The sequence below is a fragment of the Mobula hypostoma genome, chromosome 3 (assembly GCF_963921235.1).
Source record: "Mobula hypostoma chromosome 3, sMobHyp1.1, whole genome shotgun sequence".
NCBI classification, from domain to species: Eukaryota; Metazoa; Chordata; class Chondrichthyes; order Myliobatiformes; family Myliobatidae; genus Mobula; species Mobula hypostoma.
In genome coordinates this window covers 193,226,492-193,253,107 of record NC_086099.1, presented here as the reverse complement: position 1 = coordinate 193,253,107, position 26,616 = coordinate 193,226,492, and the positions used below count along the sequence as shown (strand labels likewise).

The window sequence follows — 26,616 nt, the reverse complement described above, 5'->3', positions numbered from 1 at the left end:
ATGTCCATCAAAGTTCGGCTAATTGGGGAAGCTATTTAATTGGGCGAAAATGTACTGGTCCCGATGTGACCCAGTTAATCGGATTCCACGATACTTTGTTTACTATTTCATAAATGAAGTTTAAGTTTATTGTCATCAAGCTGTACATATAGATACAATAGACATTGCACTTGACATTATTTTAAGTATTCATATATTTTTAGTTGCTAAAAGTTCTTGTGCTTTTGCCTTCTGAGGAGATTATATTACCATTGAGCTAAGTAAAGATGGCTGGTCTATAGTTCTGTAGGCCTATTTGAGATCTTTTCTTAAATTCAAGCAGGACAAGTTCTTTGACTCTTACTTGCTTTTTGTTTACTAGTTGAAAGTGAACAAATGTTGAAAGGATTAGGGATTGCTGTTGGGACAAGCTGATGAGATGGAAAATTGCCTTCTTCAAAATTGCCTGTTGAAAAAATCCAAATATTTTTTCAATAGAGATAACTTTTATTGTAGTGTCCTCGTGCAGTGTGTTGAAACTCTTAACTAAACACCAAGTTAAACCGGAGCCAATGAAGACAGAGTCGTAGTAAGGTTAGCAACACACATAAAAGTTGCTGGTGAATGCAGCAGGCCAGGCAGCACCTCTAGCAAGAGGTGCAGTCGACGTTTCAGGCCGAGACCCTTCGTCAGGACGGGTCTCAAAGCTCTACACTTCTTTCTGCGACTCCAGTCGTAGTAAGGTTAACCACTTACTATTCACTCTTCCACATTAACCTCGTATGGTGAAAACGTTTGATAAAAAAAACAAACATATACAGTGTCTGTTTCATTCTTGAGAACACGGGCGCTCTTTTCTTTTAGAGTCTACAGCTGCCCAGAGTAGGGAGGGGGTCGTGTCAAGCCGCCGCCAGGCTTGAGCCGACCCCGCGTTTGAAATTGAAAAGCCGCCACGCGCACCGCTCCAACCGCTGCTTCCTTAACAGAATCCGTGTTAATATTTTTACTTCAACATGTCTACTGTCATATGGACTTACAGCGTTGCTTCTATAATGTTTCTTTGTGGGTAGAAACGGAGCTTTTCACGTTTATGCTGCACGCCTGGGACCCCACCTTTTCTCTTTCTCCAAACCAGAAGTTACCCACAAGACGCGGCGAAACTGGAGGTGACGTCATCACGTGCTGCGATATACCATAGACAATGAATTTTATCTTTAACTTCAACTAGAAAGTAGTTACAAACAAATTATTTAAAGCGGAAACCCAACAAAGCTGGACAAATGCTTCAATGGCAACACATTTATCATAATCTAAATGCCTCAATTCTCATTTTCTTTTCTACTTTTTCACATCATTTGTTTTGAGCAACCTGATGTAACACATCCCATTTCTAACAGCTTACCTCCTTGTGGGGACACAGAAGCTAGATATGATTCAAACCAATTGGTCAAAAATGTTTGTAGTGAGGATACAAGTTTTAGGAAGGATTTTCCTGCCTTGAGCAAATGTTGATTTGAAAGCACCTGGGTGATTTTTACGAAAAATGTTGGGGAGTGAGATTTGTATGGATGGGAGAATGCAAGTAAGATCAGTAAGTATCTGTCAGAATTGTCGGCTGGGTTCTTGGTCCATTGCTTAATGTGAAGCCATGAGCATGAATCTTTATATTAATGTCTATTTTTTATTTTGGTGGTTCAGATAAAGAATGTTGAACTAAGGAAGAAGATGCTTTTCCAAGTTTCTTGACCAACTGTTTCCTCAACTAAAATGGGTTATGCTGGTTTTGTTAACTTTTAGATGTGCTGGGGAAGGAGCTGCAGCAACCAGAGCAGGGCTACAAGTTACTAGTACCAGCCATCAGTGTGTAGCTCCCAGCAGTCATGTTGAGGCTGCTATTCAACTGCTGATGTTTGAAGATCTTTGCATGTAGAATAAGTGCTGCCTTTAATCCCTAGTACTTTTGTTTATCATTTTATATATAAAATAAAAAAAATAAATTTTGTCTTTAATTTTCAAAAATAAATTAAGGAACCTTTCTTCCTTGAAGAGATGTTGAGTGTGAATTAAGTACCTTTTCCGTGCATCTGACAATTGCATTCCCAGGAGCGTTTGAATAATTTGACCGTCAGCTCCATAGATTCTTTGGTTTGATGATTGCTCTTGTGATGTTGCTGTGATTATTTCATAATGGCTAAATTTGACTTGTGCATCAGGTTAATTTCTAATTTTTAATCACAGGAACATGAATGCTTGAGAATAAAGCTTAAAAAATATGCATTTCTCTTGCATTGCATTACTCCTTCCATGCAGTAATCTTTCTATCATTACGTGAAGAAGCTTAAAGGAATGACCAGTATTAGTCTCGTAAATCAAAATAGCTCATTGTGACATTCATCTTTCCACAGATGCACAAGGATCTTCATCGGGTATGGCTGGGCAGAAGAGGACTTTGCAGGCCAAGGGTCATTTCAGAACCATTGCTCCAAAAGTTAGTCTCTCACCAGTAATGGCACCTGCTTCTTCTATTCTCCCTCCATCTGCTACCATCAGTGGAATTTCTTCTGGATCCAACACCTCATCCGATATTCAGTCCAATAAATGTCCACCAAAGCCCATTATCATGCCTGCTCGGAGCTATGCGCTGATGCCCATTGTGGGTAAAGAAGGAACATACTCACTGGTTGCGTTGTCACAAGTTGCTGCAGCTCCCTCACAAGCTTCTTTAAAAGTTGACAAGACAACTGTAACCTGCACCGGTCAGCCACAAGTTTCTAAAGGATGCGGGTCTTCGGTAGTATTTGGAAAGACAGCACCTCAGGCTGCCGCTACTGAGAAGTTACCAATACCACGGTATCAGTCCCTCTGGACCAAACCAGCCACAAAGCAATGCCGAGCCTCAAAACTAGCAGTGGTAAAGCCCAGTAATCTTCATTGTCTATCAAAAGTGACATCAGTACAGGTGCAACCAACTCCAGTACCTGGGCATTCACAAATTAATCCAAGTGTTGAAGCACTTAAAACAGGATTGTTGACTGAGAGTGAGAAAACAGCTATTGCAGCAGCTGATAGTACAGTTTCTGCCATATTACCCCGAGATGCTGATGTTGGACACTCATCCACCTCCAAAGCTGACAATCTGAAAAGCAGTGAAATCAACCAAACAGTATCCCTTACTGTTTCAACCAGCATGAACAGATCCATGCTGAACACTGCGATATTTAAAGATTCTTTTAAATCAAAGCCAGATTTGTTGAAAGCAGCATGTAGCCTTTCATCTTGGTCTGTTGTCCAATCAGACCAACAATCCCCTGTTATCTCAAAGCAAAATCAATCTGTTGGTTCTTTGCCAATGATGCAGTTTGGAAATTCTGTTCAGTTTATTGCACCTTCTCCTGCTCCAAAAGGCAAAGTTCCCATTTTACCCTACTCACAAGTAAAACGCACCATCTTTCTTAATCCCAAACAAAATCAAGCTCCTGTGGCACCATCTCCTCAATTCATGTCTAGAGTTCACTCAGCAAATGCAGGAAATGATCAGTCTACTAATGTGCCTAAAAATATTTGTGTGGTTTCTGATTTTCACGGGGTGGGGCCTCAGAAACCACGTAGTCAGCTGACATTTATACCGGCAGAAAGAGTTAGTCCACATACTTCAAAAAAGGTGATTATAAATAGATTAAAGAGGCCAAGCAGCAATATACTCAAGCACAGATTAGCAAGGAAAAGAAAAGTCACAGACAATGTGGCCGTATGTAAAACAAAAAGGTTTCAGACCTGTGATCTGAGCAAAGTGCAGGAAGATAAGGAGAAGACAAAATGTGTTTCTTTTCAGGAATGTGGCACTTACAAAGTTAAAGAAGAAAATATAAAAACAATGACAAATAAAAACTCAGACAAAACAGCAGCTGTGTTGAAAAAGTTTTGTAACATCATGCCAAAACCTGTGGCTGCTATGCAAGCTGTAGCCCCGCTGGCATTCTCAGGAGGAATTGTTGCAGTGCAGAACCATGACAGTTTAAAATCAGGGGCAGCACCAAGCAGTACAACAATAAGTAAGATTGGTAATTTTGTGCAAGCCGCCAACACGTCTATCTACTGCAGAAATCTACCTGAGCACTTGAATGAACAAGCATATAAATGCAATGTTTGTAATCGAACATTTCAGTTTAAACATCATCTTCAAGATCATTTGAATATTCACTCCAAAACCAGGCCTTATTGCTGTAGAATTTGCCACAAGGCCTACAGTCACTCAGGCAGCCTGAGCACTCATATGAAACGATGTCACGGTGAAGTACGACGGAAAAAGCTCATGTGCTGCGAGTTTTGTGCAAAGCTTTTTGGAAATATTGGAGTTTATTTTTTTCACCTGAAGGAGATCCACAAGGTCTTAATCAGTGATGAGCCTTCCAACAATTTGTTTATGCAAAATAAGAACCACCGAAGTGGAAAGTCAGAGCAGATGGAAACCATGTGTTGTTTGCCTCCATCAGACAGGTAATGTAGAAGTCGACTGATGGTAAAGTGTGTTTCTGTGACAGTATTGCAATCATAGGACATAGAACACTACAGCACAGAAACAGGCCTTTTGGCACATCTAGTTAGTGCAGAACCATTAATCTGACTAGTCCCAACGACAGGCAACTGGACCATAGCCCTCAATACTCCTCCCATCCATGTAGCAATCCAAATTTCTCTTGAGTATTGAAATCGACCCCACATCTACCTTTTGCACTGGCCGCTCGTTCCACACGGTCACTACCCTGAAAAATATAGCGAGAGTTTAAGGTCTTGCGTCTCAGTAAGATCTAGAAAAACTCGTCTATACATTTATTTTTAGTAGGCTTGACTACTATAATGGCGTTTTCATAGGTCTCTGTAAAAAACAATTAATCCTCAGACATCTGCAGCTCATTCAGAACACTGCTGCTAGAGTCCTCACTAAGATCAAGAAAGTAGAGCACATCACTTCAGTTCTCAGATCACTACACTGGCTTCCTGTCCATCAGAGAATTGAATTTAAAATATTACTACTGGTTTATAAGGCACTGAATGATCTGGGGCCAAAATATATCTCTGAGCTCTTGCTGCATTATGAACCTTCCGAGCTCTCAGGTTGTCTGGGGTGGATCTGCTTACAGTCCACAGGGCCAAAACTAAACAAGGTGAAGCAGCTTTTAGTTATTATGCTCCACATATCTGGAATAACCTATCAGATGATCTGAAGCCTGCCCAACTTTAAGCTCCTTTAAATTGAGGTTTAAAATTTTTCTTTTCACTGCAGCTTTTAATTAGAATCTCCAGCACTGTAACTTTAATTTCTTTATTTTTATGTGCAGTCTTATTCTCTTTATATTGTCTGAAATTTGATGTTTGATTTTTATATCTTGTTTTATGGAAAACACTTTGAACTGCCTTGTGTTTGAAAGGTGCTATACAAATAAACTTGCCTTGCCTTCCCCTCAGAGTGAAGGAAGTTACCTCTCATGATCTCTTTAAACATTTCACCTTTCACCGTAGCCCATGACCCTCTGGTGGCAGTCTAAGGAAACTTTCATAGAACACAGAAATCTACAGCACGTTACAGGCTCTTCGGTCCACAATGTTGTACCAACCATGTAACCTACTCTAGAGACTGCCTCAAATTACCCTACTGCATAGCCCTCTATTTTTCTACGCTCCATGTACCTATCTAAGAGTCTCTTAAAAGACCCTATTATATCCGCTTCCACCACTGTCACCAGCAGTGCATTCCACACACCCACCACTCTCTTTGTGCAAAACTTACCCCTGACATCCCCTCTGTACCTACTTCCAAGCATCTTAAAACTTTGCCCCCTTGTGTTAGCTATTTCAGCCCTGGGGGAAAAAAGCCTCTGACTATCCACACGATCAATGCCCCTCATCATCTTAAACTCCTTGATCAGGTCGCCCCTCATCCTCCGTCACTCCAAGGAGAAAAGACCAGGTTCACTCAACCTATTCTCATAAGGCAGCTCTCCAATCCAGGCAACATCCCTGTAAATCTCCTTTGCACTCCTTCTATAGTATCCACATCCTTCCTGTAATGAGGTCACCAGAACTGAACACAGTACTCCATGTGGGGTCTGACCAAGGTCTTGTATAGCTGTAAGACCTTGAACTCAATCCCACACATCTCCTGAACACATTTGGCAAACCCTTTCTCATCCATCCCTTTTGCAATACAGTAGTCCCAGTCAATATGTGGAACTGTGAAGTGCAAAATCTTATTCAATTAAATGATTCCGGAGAGGGCCACAGGTGATTTCTATTCTTTACTGAGGTGCACTGTTTTTAAGATAAAAAAATACATTCTACCAAAGATCACTAGAGTAGTTCACTGTTGCAGAACTATTTAATGTTGAGCTTCATTCAACAATGATTATGTAGAATCGTTTAAATGTCGATATGACTGAGTAAGGTTTGTATACCACAGTTCCAGAGGGGAGATCAGATTGTGTTGAGGCAAAGTGAGTTTAATAGAAGCAAGCATTTTGTGTGCCATAGTTTCTGAGGAGGCATCAGATTGTGTACAGGGAGAGAGCGTTTAAAAGAAGTGAGTGGAGGCAGTCGGCACTTTTTGCTTGTCACAGTCCCCAAGGAGGCATTGGGATGTGTGGGTTATCCAGGGAAGGGAAGCATCTCTATTGAGGGGGCCTGTCATGTCCATTCTGGGGCAGCTCACTCACCTCTGGTCTTCACCAGACACTTGGCTCTCAGTTGTGGCTCCAAGTGGCTGTTTGCATGCAATAGTAGCCACACTCTGGTACACCGCTTTGACAGGTGTGACTAACAAGGTGAGGGTTGCTAGCGGCTTCATACCCCAGTGAGATAGGGATATACCTGACCTAACATGCAAAGTCAGTTTTGGTGGACCGGGCGGATGTGGTCTACAGTGCAATCCAACAGCCAGGAAGGCAGTACTGCAACGCTCCGTGGAGAGCCAAGGGCATGACAAAGCACAGAAGTCATCCACTGCAACGAACATAGACCCCAGTTTGTGAGGCTGGTTCGTACCACACGACCTGGATGACTTCTGAGGTTGAGAGAGTGAAACTGCCCCAGTGCAACAGTTTTTCCACTTTAAAAACTCACCCGCACAGGGTTCCTGTCATCATCAGACACGAGGGACAACCACCATGCAGAAACAGATTAATCACACTAAAAACAATTCAAAACTATTTCCACTGCCTCAGTCTCTCCCCACAGTCCTTTCTTTTTCATTACGTTAAACACTTACCCAATTTTCCCAGACATTGTACAAGGCATTCATTAAATCAAGCATCACAATGTAGAAAATGCAAAAAGAAATGTCCCCTCACCATCTTAGAGACAATGTTATGACATAAGGGCGTATTGTCAAGTTTTTCACCAGTCCAACATGGCTGATTTATTATCCCTCTCAACTCTTCTCTTGCTTTCTCCCCATAACCTTTGATACCTTTACTAATCAAAAACTTTTAAATATTCCCAAAGACTTGGCCTCTACAATTTTCTGTGGCAAAGAATTCCACAGAATCTCTACCTCTGATGAAAGAAATTCCTCCTCATGTCTGTTCTAAGGGGTTGTCCCTCTATAATGAGGTTGTGCCATCTGGTCCTAGACTCCCCCACTACTGGAAATATCATCTCTATATCCACTTTAGCTAGACCTTTCAGTATTCGATAGGTTTCAGTGTGATCTCCACCTCTTTCCCCCTTAATCTGAGCTCCAGCAAGTGTAGGCCCAAAGCCATCAAAAGATTCCTGGAAGGTACATTGTTTCCCAGTTGGCAGGGTCTGGGACATAGTCATTGAGAAGTATAGCACAGAAACAGTCCCTTTGGCCTATCTAGTCAATGCCAAAACCAATTAAACTGCCTACTCCCATCAACTTGCACCGGGACCATAGCCCTCCTTATCCCTACTATCCATGTACCTATCCAAACTTCTCTTAAAAGTTAAAATTGAGCTCACATGCACCACTTGTGCAGGCAGTTCATTCCATACTCTCACGACCCGCTGAGTGAAGAAGCTTCTGCTCATGTTCCCCTTAAACTTCTCACCTTTCACCCTTAACCCATGACCTCTGGTTGTAGTCCCACCCAACCTCTGTAGAAAAAGCTTGCTTGTATTTACCCTATCTATACCCCTCATAATTTTATACCTCTTTCAAATCTCCTCTCAATCTTCTACGTTTTAAGGAATACAGTCATAACCTATTTAATCTTATAACTTAGGTTCCCCTACCCGAAAACATCCTCGTAAATTTTTCTCTGTACTCTTTTCAATCTTGTTTATATCCTTCCTGTGGGTAGGTGACCAAATCTGCACACAATACTCTAAATTAGGCCTCACCAACGTCTTACACAACTTCAACATAATATCCCATCTCCAGTACTCAATACATTGACTTATGAAGAACAATGTGCCAGAAGCTTTCTTTACTGCCCTATCTCCCTGTGACTCCACTTACAATGAATTAATCTCCTGTGTTCTCAGATCCCTTTGTTCTACCACACTGCTCAGTGGCCTGCCACTCACTGTGTAAGATCTACTCTGGTTGGTCCCACTGAAGAACAAAACCTCACACTTGTCTGCATTAAATTCCATCTACCATTTTTCCAGCTGATGCAGATCCCTCTGCAAGCCATGATAGCCTTTCTTACTGTCCACTACACCCCCAATCTTGGTGTCATCTGCAAATTTGCTGATCCAGTTAACCACTTTATCTTCCAGATCTTTGATATAGATGACAAACAACAAAGGACCCAGCACTGTGGCTCACCACTGGTCATAGGCCTCCAGTCAATCTTTTACCAACACTCTCTGGCTTCTCCCACAAAGCAGTTTAAATTGGTTTTGTACAGACTGGATGGGCTAAAGGGCCTGTTTCTGTGCTGAAGTTTTCTATGACTCTGTCTCTGAATTGTGCTGGTTGAGTTTTTCTTTGAGCTTCAGAGATTGTACTGTACTGCTATAAAAATTCTGTCTGGTAATTTTAGCAGAACTTAAAAAAAAAGCTATAATGTATAATTTTTGTTACTGCAGTTTTGAGGCGTGTTTTCTGAAAAGTGTGAACTAGAAGTGTTTTGGTGCATTAACAGGAATAACATCCAGTACTCTGGAAAATTTGCCAGTCTGGCAAGTTTGGATTGAAAGTCTATACTGGCCTTGTGTGTTATGAGCTGCAATTCCACATATGTATGGATTCTGTTACATATTGTAAAAATTATGACTTCTGAATTTTGAATGATAGGTGCTGTGGCAGATGACTACTCCAAATGGTGTGGCATTGAATCACATAGATGTAAAGAGTCATAGGTTGAAATTCTAATGAATTGCCTAGTTTTGACTCAAGCAGCGGTGAAAGTTATTCACTGGAAAGTGCACACGTGGGTGTTAAATGCATACTTTTATTCACCAAAAAGACCCTGCTTAAATTAGCTTATCCTCCCGTATCTCTTCAGCATAGATAATATCACTGATAAAAATGAGTTGCAGGTTTTGAAAATTGGGATGTTATTGTTTGTCCAGTAAGGTAATTAATGTAATGTCTTAGTGTTGAAACAGGATGTGGGTTTGAGATGCAGGTTGCCTGCAGTAGAAGTTCTTAAGCTCACCCAAGCTATTTCTGAAGTCTCAGCGGAGACAGAATATTTCCCAACTGAGCTGGAAAGAAAATTTGAAGGTGAATCATCTTGATCACTGGGTGTGCTCTTTGATCTCATAAATAGAAAATTTGAGAAATACTGACTTTTAACTTTATTTTATCCGTTTAAGAAAATGATGTCACAATTGATTATCTGATTACTTACTGCTCTTTAGACTTATTTCATTTCTGAGTATATTGGGCACTGGACAGAAAAGGGGTTGTCATATGAAGAGATGAATGCTGAAAGCCCACAAGGGGGGGAAAAAGCAGTCTTTTAAGTGTGATTTTTAACACACTTAATTTGAGGAGGTTACCAGGAAAGTTGATGAAAGACAAGCAGTGGCTCTTTTCTACATGGACTTCAGCAAGGCGTTTGACAAACTCCTGCATATGAGGCTGGTCAAGAAATTTTAGTCACTTGGCTTTCAGGATGACGTTGTAAATTGGATTTGATAATTGTCTGTATTAACAATCTGGATGATAATATATTAAACTGTTTCAGCAAATTTGTGGATGATAGCAAGTTTGGGGGTGTAGTAGACAGTGATGAAGGTTATCAAAGCTTGCAGCACGATCTTGACCAGCTGGAAAAAAGGGTTGAAAAATGTTAGATGAAATTTAATACAGGCAAATGTAAGGTGTTGCACTTTGAGGTCAAAGCTGGGTAGGATTTGCACAGTGAACAGTAGGGCACTGAGGAGTGTAGTAGAGCAGAGTGATCTGGAAGTATAGATCTGTAGTTCCTTGAAAGTGGCTTCACAGTCGGTAAAGCATCTTTTAACATTTTAGCCTTCATATATCAAACAATTGAGTTCAGGAATTGGGATTTTTGTTGATGTTGTATAAGATGTTGGTGGGACCAAATCTGGATATTGCATCTAGTTCTACTCGTCTACCTACAGGAAAGATATCAATAAGATTGAAAGAGGACAGAGAAAATTTACAAGGATATTGCTGGGACTTAGAACATAGAACATAGAATAGTACAGCACAGTACAGGCCCTTCGGCCCACAATGTTGTGCCGACCCTCAAATCCTGCCTCCCATATAAGCCCCCACCTTAGATTCCTCCATATACCTGTCTAGTAGTCTCTTAAACTTCGCTAGCGTATCTGCCTCCACCACTGACTCAGGCAGTGCATTCCACGCATCAACCACTCTCTGAGTAAAAAACCTTCCTCTGATACCCCCTTGAACTTCCCACCCCTTACCCTAAGGCCATGTCCTCTTGTATTGAGCAGTGGTGCCCTGGGGAAGAGGCGCTGGCTATCCACTCTATCTATTCCTCTTATTATCTTGTACACCTCTATCATGTCTCCTCTCATCCTCCTCCTCTCCAAAGAGTAAAACCCTAGCTCCCTTAATCTCTGATCATAATGCATACTTTCTAAACCGGGCAGCATCCTGGTAAATCTTCTCTGTACCCTTTCCAATGCTTCCACATCCTTCCTATAGTGAGGTGACCAGAACTGGACACAGAACTCCAAGTGTGGCCTAACCAGAGTTTTATAGTTTTATAGTTTCACGACTTGCCGATGTGACTTGTAGAGAAAGGTTTAATAGGATAGGACTTTATTCTTCACTCAGTGGTGCGAGTGTGGAATGAGCTGCCAGAGGAAGTGATGGATGCAGGTTCAATATCAACATTTAAGAGATGTTTAGATATGTACATGGGTGGGGAGGGTATGGTGGGCTATGGTCCAGATGCAGTTCGATGGGACCAGGCAGAATAACAATTCAGTGTGGACTAGATGGGCTTGAGGGCCTGTTTCTGTGCTGTGATTCTCTGACTTTATATGACTAGTTCAAGCCCAGAGAATCTGCAACCTGCCAGTCCTTTCCCTACTTTTAGAATCTGGAGAATTAGTAGCTGAAGAAGACATTTGCCAGCAGAGGCAGTGAGATAAGATGAGACACCAAGCCAACAGAGTAAGCAAATGGATAAAAGAAACAACTCTGTTCATGTAAGATTCATCATAAAGGGATCTTGAAAATAAAAGTATATCTTTGAATAAAATGTGTGAACGGATGGTGCTATTTGATTGGTAAGTTGAGCCGGGCCCTTTATATGAATGTCCTTTGTTTAAAATTGGCTTCAAATAGTTGTTCATTTGTGGTTACTAAATGTGTGAACAGAATATAACCACTAAAATCCAACTCTGACCTTTTGGTACCATTTCAAAGAACATGTTTGGTCTTAAGTAAGACACTCATGCTTCAAATTCAGGAGTGTAGTTTTAATGACAATCATATAGGTTATCCTTATGAAACTTTTTGATGTGGCAGCTTCTACACAAAAAACTCAGGTTATCACTAACTGCATGTTTTGCAAGTTTCCCTGCTTTGTATTTGCCGTTACTGGGGGTCCCACATTGGGTCATAAAAGGAGAAAACCCTTGAGTGTAAGTTTACTGGTTTTGCCAACAATACCCTAAATCTTGTGTAAATTCAACTTCAAATTCAAGTTTATTGTTAGTCAAATGTATACATGTATACAGCTAAACGAAACAATGTTCATCTGGGAGCAAGGTGCAAAACACAGTACAAGTATCCCATACGGCATCTAAAATAATATTATCATATAGTTAAATATACAACTATATAATGCTACGATCTCTGTCATAAGTAATGTGTACTGGGTGGTAGCAGGGTGTTCAGATGTCTCATAGCATGGGGGGCTGGGAGAAGCTGTTACCCGTCCTCTCAGTCCTTGTCTTCGACTGTAATAGCTTGACAGAAGGAAGTCTAAAAGAGATTATGGGATGGCTGTCCTTGAAAATGCTGAGGGCGCTGCTATATGTCCTGGACAGGGAGGTGGGGGAGACAGACCCTGATCATTCTCTCAACAGTCCTCACAATCTGTCTAATGTGTTTATTTTTGATGGGTAAGATGTTGATTGCTGACAGCTATTCCGTCTTAGGAGAATCACAACCAAGTCTGGTGTCATTTTTACTTGACTGAATGTTTTCTAGATATATTCACTGGGTAATGATATTTATTGGCCCTATAATTGACTGTTCCTTACATCTTCATGGGAGCAAATGTCTGCTTTAAACACCCTCAATTTCAGTTGACAAAAACTGGTAACGTAATTTACTTTCTGGAGAAAGTAAATGGAAAGAAAACCATATTTATTTTTTACCATGCACTTACATCCTAAATTATAAAACTTTTCCATTGACTGAACATATTATGTCCTAAATGTTCATCTGACCAGTTAAAACAAGTAGGATTTTTAGCCTTATTTGTACTCCTAATGTTAGTTTCATCCAAGAATTCATTTTGATTTGTAGTTCTTCAAAGAGAGGCACCTAAAGTCTGCCTGCTTCATTAAGAAGTATCTGCAGCAGTTCAAGAAAGCATCTTACCACCACCTTCTTAACCAGGAATGGGCATTTAAATTCTGACTCAGCCAGTGAAGCCCAGTGATTATATTAAAGAAAGATATTAGGAGCATCAGTGCCAAACTAAACCTCGCATTTTTATAATTTGAAGGAAATACCTTGTGACTTGAGGTGAATAATGTATTCTGTTAATATGAGGAGAATTGTAAAGTTTTGGCAAACTTTTTCTGCTTGTCAGCATAATATAGTCACACTAATGACTAGATCCATCTATGCTTTTTTAACTCCAGTTGCTTGCTATTGGAGATCATCCATGACAGAATGGTACGTATTCAATTGTACCTCCATTTCATGTATTTCAGCATTGTCGAGAAACTGATCAATGAAGAAAGAAGAAGTGTGAAGTATTTTTATTTTGTCAGTGATTAAAACGGCATTGTTTGGCCCAAAGAGGTTTAGGCATGTGTAATCTTGGCTCTGCAGAGAGTTGAAAAATGTATTCATTTTAAGTCAAGGAAACATGGTCTCCTCTACTACCATGTTGAGGTCACTTTCAGGTCAGAGGAGCTACACCTCGTTCAGTCTGGGTAGCCTCCAATCTGACAGCATGAACATCGATTTCTGCCCTCCCCCTCTCTTCTCTCTTTTTCCATTCTCCTCTATGGCTACCCCCTTGCCCCTTCTCCTCTCACCTGCCTGTCACCTGCCTCCGGTGCCCCACCTCCTTCCCTTTCTTCCATGATCCACTCGCCTATCTGATTCCTCCTCCTTCTGCCCTTTACATCTTCCACCTATCACCTCCCAGCTTCGCACTTCCTAGCCCCCTCTCACACGTTCTCACCCACCCACCTTACTTTACCTATCACTTGCCAGCTTGTACTGCTTCACCTCCCCCCATCTTCATATTCTGGCTTCTTCACTCCTTCCTTTCCAGTCCTGATGAAGGGATTTGCCCCGAAGCATCGACTCTTTATTTCTCTCCATAGCTGCTGCCTGACCTGCTGAGTTCCTCCAGCATTTGATGTGTGTTGCTCTGCATTTCCAGCATCTGCAGAATCTCTTGTGTTTAAAATAGGAGTATTTGGGGTATTTGCACCTTTAGCCTACTCTACCAGTTGGATTGATCAATAATGAGTCATTATCTATATTAACCCTGTTTTCCCCATTCTTTCCCCTCATACCAATAATGTTTATGGGATTTAAAAATATATCTATTTTGTTGACAGCTCTGAGGTAGTAAATTACCCAGGTTCACTGCCCTTTGATCAAAGATATTTCTTCTCTTAGTGCTAAATCTCTTGTTTTATAATCTTAAGATTGCAAGTCCTTTCCTTTCAAAAGAAAGTCTTTTCAAAATAAAGCCATCTCACAACACAAGCATCAAAAAATTAACAGATCTTACAGCAACAATAATATAAGCTTGTTATGTGGCAGATTTTTCAGATGTGGAATTAGTTTTTTTTAAAATTTTGCTCACATTAGACTTTGGCATTGGTTTTGTATGGCTGCCAAGTGGAAGCTCTTAACTCTAGTTGCATGACACCACTTTCTAAACTTCTTGTATGTAGTTCAACATTTTGTGTGCTCAGGTGACAAAAGCAGCATCCATAATCTGTAAGTCTAAATGGGGTTTATTTAAAAATCCCAGTTTGGGATCTCTCCAAGATCAAACTCTACCAAAACATGAACAAAACAGGCCTCGTGAACAGAAACATGCATGCCACAGCTGGGGAGATGTGGTCACTGTGAATTTTGAGAAGAAGAAGCTAAAGTCAGATGTAATTACAGAGGCATGAGAGATGAGTTGGCCAGAATTGATTGGAAAAGAACACTGGCAGGGATGACGTCAGAGCAGCTATCGCTGGAATTTCTGGAAGCAATTTGGAAGGCACAGGATATACATCCCAAAGAGGAAGAAGTATTCTAAAGGAAAGATGACACAACCATGGCTATCAAAAGAAGTCAAAGCCAACATAAAAGACAAAGAGGGGGCACATAATAAAGCAAAAAATTAGTGAAAAGTTAGAGAATTGGGAAGCATTCAAGTACCAACAGAAGGTAACTAAAAAAATCATTAAGAAAGTAAAGATGGAATATGAAAGTAAGCTAACCAAGGGTGATATTAAACCAAAAGTTTCTTCAGAAAGTATAGAAGAAAGGCAAGTGTAGATGTCAGACCACCGGAAAACAATGCTGAAGAGATAATAATGAGGGACAAAGAAATGGCGGACGAACTGGATAAGTATTTTGCATCAGTGTTCACGGTAGAAGATATTAGTAGTATTAGATTATGAGAACACTCAGTCCTCTTTTATTGTCATTTAGAAATGCATACATGCATTAAGAAATGAAACAATGTTCCTCCAGAGTGATATCACAGAAAACAGGACAAACCAAAGACTAACACTGACAGAACCACATAATTATAACATATAGTTACAGCAGTGCAAAACAGTACCATAATTTGATAAAGAACAGACCATGGGCACGGTAAAAAAAAGTCTCAAGTCCCGATCAACTCCTGAGTCCCCGATAGCAGGCGGCAAAAGGGAGAAACTCCCTGCCATAAACCTCCAAGGCACCGACAACTGTCGATGCCTTGGAAGCAGCCGACCACAGCCAACACCGAATCTGTCCATCCGAAAACTTCGAGCCTCCAACCAGCCCCTCCGATACAGCCTCCCGAGCACCATCCTCTGCCGAGCACCTTTGACCTAGCCCCGGCCACCGAAACAAGTAAAGCCGAGGATTCGGGGCCTTCTGTTCTGGAGATTCCAGTAGCAGCGGCAGCAAAGCGGGCATTTCAGAAGTTTCTCCAGATGTTCCTCCGTACTCTCACGCCTGTCTCCATCAAATCAGAATTGTACACGGTCCTTTACTTGACAGATTACAGATATCATTCACCGGAGAGGCAGCACGTGCTGCGTCGTGTCGCCATCTTCTCCTCCTCCTGGTGTATGGTGGAAGTTCCAGGTGTGGGTCATAAAGTGTGTGAAATTAACATTGCTAGGGAGAAGTTTCTTGGGAAACTGAAAGTACTGAAGGTAGATAAGTCACCTGGACCAGATGGTGTACACCCCAGGATTCTGAAAGAGGATGCTGAAGAGATTGTGGAGGCATTTGTAATGATAATTCAAGAATCATCAGATTTTGAGATGCTTCTGGAAGACTGGAAAATTACAAATGTCACTCCACTCGTCAAGAAGGGAGTGATGCAGAAGAAAGGAAATTATAGGCCAGTTAGTCTGACCTCAGTGGTTGGGAAGATGTAGAAGGTGATTGTTAAGGATGTGGTTTTGGAGTACTTGGAGGCACATGATAAAATAGGCAATAGTCAGCAAGGTTTCCTCAAGGGAAAATCTTGTCTGACAAATCTGTTGGAATTCTTTAAAGGAATAACAAGCAGAAAATCCCAAATATTTGAAAACTATTGCTTTCAGAAATCTCACCTTACTCTTGCTTTAATTTGTGTGGTATTAAGAGTTACTATTTAGAAATCTTCTGGCTGTTATAATTGTTGTCTTATAATAATATGGTTTCCTCAATATTGAATTAAAGCCTTAGTTGAAAGCGTTGTCTTTTAGTATGAAGCTGAAAGGGATTACAAATGCTCCAACCTTGAACATAAAACAGAATGCTGGAACAACTCAGCAGGTGAAGCAGCTTGCAGTCGTGATTTGAAACAGTGATCTACTCTTTTTGCCTCTATAGATGCTGCTTGATCCACTGATTTCTTCCAGTATCCTGTTTATTGTCCTTACTGGTTGCAGGTTGAAAAAAATTAGTAACTCCACCAACAATTGTAGAGTGAATTGGAGTAGGTAGGATAATACTTTGAGCATTATGATATTGATTTGTACGTACATTTACCATGTAATTCTAGACCCACAATCCACCATGTAACAATGAAATAAGTGTTTCCAAATGGCAGAGAGATAAATTCAAGATATTGTACTTAATGGTTTCTTGCAAAAGGAAAGAAGCCAGTAAAGAAGGTGGGGAACAGAGAGGAGGACAAGCTAGAAGGTGATACGTGAAGCTAGGTAGGTGGGGAATGAAGTCAGAATCTAGGAGGTGATGTGGAAAAGGCAAAGGGCTGGAGAAGTATTCTGATAGGAGAGGAGAGTGGATGGATCATGAGAGAAAGGTAAGTTGGGGGGGGGGAGAGACCTGGGGGAGGTAATGAGCAAATGAGGAGAAGAGGTGAGAGGTCAGAGCAGGGAAATGAAGAAGAGGGAAGGGGGGAGAGGAAAAGATTACCAAAAGTTGGAGAAATTAATGTTCACGCCGTCAGGTTGGAGGTTACCTAGACGGAATATGAGGTATTCCTGAGAGCGGCCTCATCGTGGCAGAAGAGGAGGCCATGGACTGAGATGCTGGAACAGAAACAGGGATAGCAATTGAGATGTTTGGCCACCGGGAAATTCCGCTTTTTGTGGATGGAGCTGAGTTGCTTGACAAAAGTGTTCCCCCAATTCATGTCGGGACTCACCAATGTAGATGAGGTGACACCGGGTGCACTGGACACAATAGACGACCCCAGCAGATTTGCATGTGAAGTGTTGCCTCACCTGGAAGGACTGTTTGGAGCCCTGAATAGTGTTGAGTTAGGAGGAGAATGGGCAGGCATGCAGCATTTATGCTGCTTGCAGAGATAAGTGCCAGGAGGGACATTTGTGGGGAAGGATGGACAAGGGAATCACAGAGGAAGCGATCCCTTTGGAATGCAGAGACATCTCCGATCCTGCTATCTCCTCCCTCCAGTTCCAATGGCCCTGGGTGCCTCCAGACCGCATATCCCACCATCGCCAACTTTGATTCCAAAGGCCCAAGATGCGTTCAGATTGCTCCTGCTCCAGCTTCAACTCCAGCCGCAGCAACCTCCAGGTTGAGACCTTTTTTACTGCTGCTGGGTCACTGGTCTCCCCTCCCCCTCACCACCACCACTGCACTGGAACTCTGGGACTCTCAGGCTCCCCATCACCTCTTGAGTCCTCTGAGGCTCCATCTCCCCCCCCCACCCTAATTTCCCTGAACACCCAACCCTCCCTTCTCCTCTAATGCCCTCAATTCTCATCCCTCCCTGATCCCAGTTCTTAATCCCTGCCATGTCTTCACCATTCCCTCTGACCTTTTCCCTGAGGTGGAATGTTCCATTTTTAGCAAGGGCCTTAACTTTTCGCCCACACCTCAGGGAGTCCTGTGCCCACCACAACAACAAGCTCTTCTTGCTTCTGACATCCCTGTTTCTAACCCCACTTTTGTTGGCAGAATTCCCCACTCTGCACTGATGACCCCTTCTCCCACGTCCAACCCTTCTCCTCTTCTTGGACACCCCACTCTAGGACTCTGCTTACCCTATGTCTTTTCATCTTTAATTGCCAACGAAACATTATCTGGCTCGACTTCAGCACTCCTCTCTCCTTTTCGAACCTTGCCCCCTCTGAAAGCACTGCCCTCCACATTCTCCACGTCAATCCCAATCTTTCCATCAAACCCACAGACAAAGGGGGTGCTGTTGTAGTGTGGCGGACTGAAGTCTGTCTTGCTGAGGCCAGGCGGAAAATCTCAACACCGCCTCTTACTTACCCCTTGAAGAGGACCCCACTCAGGACCATCAGAAAATTGTCCCCGATACCATCACCAACCTCACCAACTCTGGAGATCTCCCATCCATGGCCATCAAACACGGTTCCCTTACCCTGCACTGCTTGTTTCTACCTCCTACCCAAGATACACAACCTAACTGTCCAGATAAGCCCACTGTTTCTGCCTGCTCCTGCTCCTGCTCAACTGAACTTGTGTCCTCACACCTTGGCTCCATCTTATCTTCCTTAGTTCAGTCCCTTCCCACCTATATCCATGACACTTAACATGCTCTCGATCTCTTCAATAGCTTTCAATTCCCTGACCCTGACTGACTCATTTTCACCATGGAAAAATCCCTATACACTTCTATCCCCCATCAAGAAGGCCTTAAGACTTTCCTATCTTTCTTAACAAAAGACGTGACCAATTCCCCTCCATCACCACCCTCCTCTATTTGGTGGAACAGGTCCTCGCCCTCAACAATTTCTCTTTTGGCTCTCCTCCCGCTTTCTCCAAACTCAAGGTGTAGCCATGGGCACCTGCGTTAACCTCAGCTATGCCTTTCTTTTCATTGGCTATATGGAACAGGCCATTTTCCAAGCATTCCCAGGTAAGGTTCCCCAGCTCTTCCTGCACTATATTGATGATTGGATTGGTGCTTCATGCACCCATGCTGAGCTTGTAAATTTCATCAACTTGTCTCCTACTTCCTCCCTGCCTTTACATTCACTTTGTTCTCCCCTTTCCCCTTTCCCCTTTCTCAATCTCTCTGTCTCCATCACTGGAGACAAACTGTCTTTTATAAGCCTACCGCTTCCTGTAACAGTCTCCAATTTAAAAAAAATGCTTGTTCCCTTTTCTCATTTCCTTAATCTCCCAGGATGAGGCTTTCTTTTCCAGGACATCAGAGATGATAGTCATAGTCATACTTTATTGATCCGGGGGGGGGGGGCGGGAGGGGATTGGTTTTCATTATAGTTGCACCATAAATAATTAAATAGTAATAAAACCATAAATAGTTAAATAGTAATATGTAAATTATGCCAGGAAATAAATCCAGGACCACCCTATTGGCTCAGGGTGTCTGACCCTCCAAGGGAGGAGTTGTAAAGTTTGATGGCCACAGGCAGGAATGACTTCCTATGACGCTCTGTGTTGCATCTCGGTGGAATGAGTCTCTAGCTGAATGTACTCCTGTGCCCAACCAGTCCATTATGTAGTGGTGTTATGATTATGTAATGACGTTATTCTTCCAAGAATAGGCATTCCCTCCCTCCGCCATTGATGCTGCCCTCACTCGCATCCCCTCCATTTCCCAGACATCTGTACTCACTCCACCTTCCCGCTGACTTAACAGGGATAGGATTCCTGTTGTCCTCACCTACCACCCTATGGTCCTCCACACCCAGCACAGCATTCTCCACAACTTCTGCCATCCTCTATGGGACCCTACCGCCAAATACATATTTACCTCCCCTCCACTCTCCAACTTCTTCAGGGATCGCTGTCTCCATGGTTCCCTTATCCATTTGTTCCTCCCTCTTAATCTCCTTCCTGGCCTTTGGCAGAAGTACTAGACCTGCCTGTTCTCTTCCTCCTCCTTCACCTTCATTCAGGGCCTCAAATGGTTCTTCCAGGTGAGGCAATACTTCACGTCCGAATGTATTGCGGTAATCTACTGTATCTGGTGCTCCCGGTGTGGCCTCCTCTACTTTGGTAAGACCCTACGTAGATTGGGGGACGGTTTTGTCGAGCACCTTGGCTCCGTCCGTAAGAAGTGAAATTTCCTGCTGGTCCCATTTCAATTCCTATCCCCATTCCCAATCCAACATGTCACTCCACGGCTCCTCTTTTGCCACAATGAGGCCACTACCAGGTTAGAAGTGTAACACCTCATATTCTGTCTAGATGCACCCCCCCCCCCCCCATCCTGATGATATAAACATCAGTTTCTCCAACATGGCAATTTTTCCCTCTTCTCCTTCCATCTTCTTCATTTCCCCAATCTGGCCTCTTACCCTTTCTCTTCACCTGCATATCACCTTACCTGGTTACGTTCATCCTTTGCTTTCTCCCATGATCCACTCTCCTCTCCTATTGGAGTCCTTCTCCATTTATTACCTTCCAGTGTCATACTTCATCCACCTCCTCCACTCACCTGCCTTCACCTAACACCTAGCTTGTGCTCCCCTCACCCCACCCCCCCCAACCTTGTTAATCTGGCTTCTTCCCCCTTCCTTTCCAGTCCTGAAGAAGAATCTCAGCCTGAAACAGCGACTGCTTATTTATTTCCATAGATGCTGCCTTTCCTGCTGATTTCCTCCAGCATTTTGTGTGCATTGCTAAAGAATCAATAAAAAATGTTGCAGTCATTCATTAGAACTGGAAAAATAACCACATGGTAATGAAAACCAAAAAAAAATGAGAAGATGCGAGAAAAGTTGCTCACTACTCTAACAAGAAAATAGCAGATAGTGATATGGAAAAGATTTCATTATGACTGAGCGAAGGAATATAATAACATTTAAAGAGGTGAAGAATACACAAATAACTCAGATGGTGGTTGGACTATTATCTGCATGGAAACAGGAGAGGCTGATAAATGACACACAATCCATTGGTATGAGTAGATGAATAATAAGATTAAAATTTTCTCCATTAGCACAACAGTTCATTTTTAATTAATGATAGATTTAACAGTTAGCCAACATTCCTGTTGGGAATGTGGATGAGGATTCAAGATCTGAAAATAACGGAAGTATGTGGAAGTATGTGAGCGTCTAGGGTAAAGAAATAACTTAAAATTTTAATTGCAGTTGTACATTACAACTGCAAAAATAAGTGGTTTAGCAAGGAAAAACAAAATTAAAGAGAAGACGTGGGTGAAATTACTTGCAACTTAAAGAAAAAAACAGGAGACGGTGAGATGGCAGAGATATTTCAATATGACTGTAGGAAGAAACATAATAAAAGTTAATGTCTTGAGAGAGAAAGATTACGTGAATAGCTGATGGTGGGTGGACTATTCTGAATGGAAACAGGAGAGGCTGGTAAAATACTACAAATTCCATTAGTGTGAAGAAATGAAAAATAGGATGGTAATTTCCCCTACAAGCCCAAGGATCCATTTCAAGTGAAGTTAGATGTTAGTCGATTTGCTGAAAAGGCAGTTTAGGATTCACAAGCAAGTATAACCTTGGCTGAAGGGTTGATAACAGGAGATATAGTGTTCACTCTGCACTCTATATTACGGCAATTTTACCTCATATATTAATTTCATTGCCAGTATTTATGATTGAATCTAAACATGCAAACTATAAAGTTGCAACATTCAGCTAGTGGCCACAGAGGTCTGAAAATTGAGGATTGGCTGCTTAGAACTGAGGTGAAAAATGCCTTGACTCACAGTGCTGGTATTCTCGACCCTGCAGGACTGAATGTTCAATTATAAATTCAAAGCAGCAGTTGATAGATATTTGAATTTCAAGCGTAAGTGGAGTTATGTTTGAGGATCAGCCATGATCGCCCTAAATGGAGCTTGCAAAAGCAGCTGTATTCAGTGCTGCACCATGTCTATAGGGAGGGTAAGGGTGGTGTGGTGGCTGGAAACTTGAAATATTACAGTAACAAATGCATTAAAAAAGTGGAAGCGAGAAGTTGTAATGGCTGCAATTTAACTATTAGATTTTCACTTTCAGTCTACCATTATCCAAAATCAAAATCAAAGAACAGCACATGGTAGAAATTTGAAATAAAAGCAAAATGTTGGAAGAACTCAGAAGGCCAGAGCTGATGAAAGGCCTCTGACCTGAAACATACAATCTGTTTTTCTAACTACCTGACCTGCCAGACATTTCCAGCATTTTCTGTTGTAATTCTATGCTTAAACTTCTTTCAGGTTCTTGTTGAGAATCTTGATTTCTAAGCTACATTAAGGTCTCAAGGTTTCCTCTATTAGTGAACCAGTAGCTTAGTATGACCAAATTCTCTGCTGCCTCTTCGGTGACTGTCCTGCTTGGTGGCGCAATAATATCAGCGCCGGACTCTGGAGCGAAGGTTCCCAAGTTCGAATCCAAGTCGGGTTGAGCGTCAAGCTAGCAACATGGCCTCGGAAAAACAAGAATAGCTTTCTACGGAAACACCGTCATGACGGTGCCCCGATAACTCCACTGCTGAGTTAAGGGCTATTCTTCTTTGGTGACTACAGTAGTGTTGATCATTATTTTCAACTGACAGTCATATAATCTTGGCTACTAACTCTCCATCCGTATCTCATTCTAGCGTTGCTTCTGCCTTCTCCACTCCTGATACATCCTAACACACTGCCTCTGAAATCCTGTTTGGGCTGGTTTGGTAAGTGAACAGGGTCCCATTCTTTGGCCTTAGTATTGTAAATCCTTTAGCCTCTAAAATCCATCCCAATCTCTCCTCTAGTTGTGACTCATATTTTGTGAAGTAACTTTATACCCACTGCACAAACAGTACAAATATTGTTGACCCATGCAGTTATGTAATTCTTGAAATCCTTCTTTTTTTCCCCCTCCATGATTTGTTTGGATGGATTAGGAGTCTCTTCTTCATTTTTTTATATTTGGTCTCTAAATATTATGTCTGTGGTATCATCTGGGCTGAATGCTGCTTTCTCCTCAGTGTCATCACTGAAACTAAATGACATTTGGTCACCAATTCTTCAGTGAATCCAAATTTCCCATTGTTTGTGTCTTTTAATAAGGATGAACTAGGTTTTTGCCAGCTTGTATTAATCCCGTTAGTCACACTAGATGCTCACTTTGCAGAAGACTGTTAAGGGCATTGCCCAGTTATACTGAAGAATCAATCTGCTGAAACATTCCACAGACTCATCCAGTTCTGAGTGAAATCTTCTCCAGAGGTATTTCCTAGCCAAGCTCTTGTTTAATCTGACTGAGTGTCATTTCTTATTCATGCATCCATCTGCAGTTAACACAGACTGGTAGCAGCTTGGATAGTCGTCGATAATTTTAGAAGATTGTCAAAGGATACAGCAGGGTATAGACCAGTTGCAAATGTGGACAGTGGCATGGCAGTTGGAGCTTAATCTGGGTTTTTGCACATTGGGAGATCGAATGTAAAGTCTACAATGGGAAATTTAAATAAAGAAATAAGATTAGCTTTGTTTGTCACATGTACATTGAAGCATCGAGACATTTAGCAAAATGCATCATTTGCGTCAATGACCAACACAATCCAAGGGGAAGCCCACAAGTGTTGCCATGCTTCCAACACCATGTAGCATGCGCGTGTGCAGGATCCTTAACTGGTTGATGTGCAGAGGGATTTTGGGGATCCAAGTTCCCAGAAAGTGGCTGCACAAGTTAGTAAGATAGTAAAGAAAGCATATGGTATGTTTGCCTTTATTAGTCGAGGCATTGGGTTCAGCTATCAGGAGGTTATGTTGCAGCCTTGTAAAACTCTGGTCAGGGCGCCTCTGGAGAATTGCATCAATTCTGGTTGCCCCATTCTAGGAAAGATGTGGAGGCAATGGTGATTTTTACCAGATTGCTGCTGGATTTAGAGGACATGTGCTGTTAGAAGTGGTTATGCAAACAAGGAAACAAGGGTTGTTTTCTCTGGAATAATGGAAACTGAGGGGAGACCTGATAACACTTATAAAATTATGAGAGGCATAGATAGAGTAAACAGCCAGTCTATTTTCCCAAGGTTGAAAAGTCTAGCATTTAAGGTGAGTGGTGGGTGGTGGATGGTTGGGGGGTGGGAGGGAAGTTCAATGGAGATGTGTAGGACAGATTTTTTTCACACACAGTGGAGGCAGATACAATAGAGGTATTTAAGAGGCACTTAGATAGGCATGTGAAGATGCAGAGAATTGAGGGATATGGACCATGTGCAGGCGGTTGGGATTAGCTGTCATTAGACAATAGTTGCAGAAGTAGACCATTCGGCCCTTCGAGCCTGCACCGCCATTCTGAGATCATGGCTGATCATCTACTATCAATACCCGGTTCCTGCCTTGTCCCCATAACCCTTGATTCCCCTATCCATAAGATACCTATCTAGCTCCTTCTTGAAAGTATCCAGAGAATTGGCCTCCACTGCCTTCTGAGGCAGCACGTTCCACACCTCCACAACTCTCTGGGAGAAGAAGTTCCTCCTCAACTCTGTCCTAAATGATACCCCTTATTCTTAAACCATGCCCTCCGGTACTGGACTCTCCCAGCATCTGGAACATATTTCCTGCCTCTATCTTGTCCAATCCCTTAATAATCTTATATGACTCAATCAGATCCCCCCTCAATCTCCTTAATTCCAGCGTATACAAGCCCAGTCTCTCTAACCTCTCTGTGTAAGACAGTCCGGACATCCCAGGAATTAACCTAGTGAACCTACGCTGCACCTCCTCCACAGCCAGGATGTCCTTCCTTAACCCTGGAGACCAAAACTGCACACAATACTCCAGGTGTGGTCTCACCAGGGCCCTATACAAATGCAAAAGGATTTCCTTGCTCTTGTACTCAATTCCCTTTGTAATAAAGGCCAACATTCCATTAGCCTTCTTCACCACCTGCTGCACTTGCTCATTCACCTTCAGAGAATGATGAACAAGTACTCCCAGATCTCTTTGTATTTCTCCCTTACCTAACTCCACACCGTTCAGATAACAATCTGCCTTCCTGTTCTTGCTCCCAAAGTGAATAATCTCACACTTATTCACATTAAACGCCATCTGCAAAGTTTCTGCCCACTCACCCAGCCTATCCAAGTCACCTTGAATTCTTCTAACATCCTCATCACATGTCACACTGCCACCCAGCTTAGTATCATCAGCAAACTTGCTGATGTTATTCACAATGCCTTCCTCTAAATTATTGACGTAAATTGTAAACAGCTGTGGTCCCAATACCAAGCCCTGTGGCACCCCAGTAGTCATCACCTGCCATTCTGAGAAACACCCATTCACTGCTACCCTTTGCTTTCTATCTGCCAACCAGTTTTCTATCCATGTCAATATCCTTCCCCCCCAGTGCATGAGCTCTGATTTTACCCATCAATCTCCTATGTGGTACCTTAACAAATGCCTTCTGAAAGTCAAGATACACCACATCCACTGGATCTCCCACATCTATCTTCCTGGTTACATCCTCGAAAAACTCCAATAGATTAGTCAAGCATAATTTGCCCTTGGTAAATCCATGCTGGCTCAGCCCAATCCTATCACTGCTATCAAGATATGCCGCTATTTCATCTTTAATAATGGACTCTAGCATCTTCCCCACTACTGATGTTAGGCTAACAGGGCGATAGTTCTCTGTTTTCTCCCTCTCTCCTTTCTTAAAAAGTGGGATAACATTAGCCATTCGCCAATCCTCAGGAACTGATCCTGAATCTAAGGAACATTGGAAAATGATCACCAATGCATCCGCAATTTCCAGAGCCACCTCCTTTAGTACCCTTCAGCTTGATTAATTCAGCACGATATTATACTGTTCTGTGTTCTATTTGAGGGAAATTCTTCAACTAAATACCTCTGCTATCTATTATGTTTATCCTAAATTATTTACTCCAGCTTCCAATGCAGAAGCTCCTCAAAAGAAGTGCCTTTGAATTACTGTTAAAATACTTCTCTCACCCTAATTCCTCTCTTTCATGTGAAGTACTGTAAAGATGAATTGCTTTATGAACGCAATTTAGTCCTGATAGTGAACAGTTAATTCCTCTTCAGAATGTTTGAATTTCTCAACGGTAAAATTGTCTTGAAGGTTGCTTTTCTGATGGATTAGCTTTTCCACTGTTGATTATTTAATCTAAGTGCTGCATTGTTCAATGTTTCTTGGTTGCTGCAGGTTTTTGAAAAGGATTATCAAACCTGTGATTTGGGCGTTGGAGAGTGTAACTCGTGGTTTTATTAGGTAACGAATAGTTGGACACCATATTAGGAAATGTGTCGCATTACTCACCGTGCATGTGCTGTGGAAATAAAACGTCAGATCAGCTTTTCTTCACCTTTAATGATTGTGCTATTAATATGTACTCTCGGGCTTTTATTCTGT

General features: G+C 42.0%; 1 protein-coding gene across 6 annotated transcripts in view; it reads left to right on the top strand.

Moving 5' to 3' along the window:
- Positions 1-26,616, top strand: part of znf438 (zinc finger protein 438) — a 269,715-nt gene that overhangs the window by 228,629 nt on the left and 14,470 nt on the right. For all 6 annotated transcript variants that reach the window (XR_010017441.1, XM_063044329.1, XM_063044331.1 and 3 more), the window contains one exon: positions 2,385-4,476. Coding sequence is in view for 5 of the 6 variants with exons in the window: in XM_063044329.1 (XP_062900399.1) it covers positions 2,385-4,476 (2,092 nt within the window). In the remaining variant the exon portion in view is untranslated. The remainder of the gene's footprint in view (positions 1-2,384; positions 4,477-26,616) is intronic.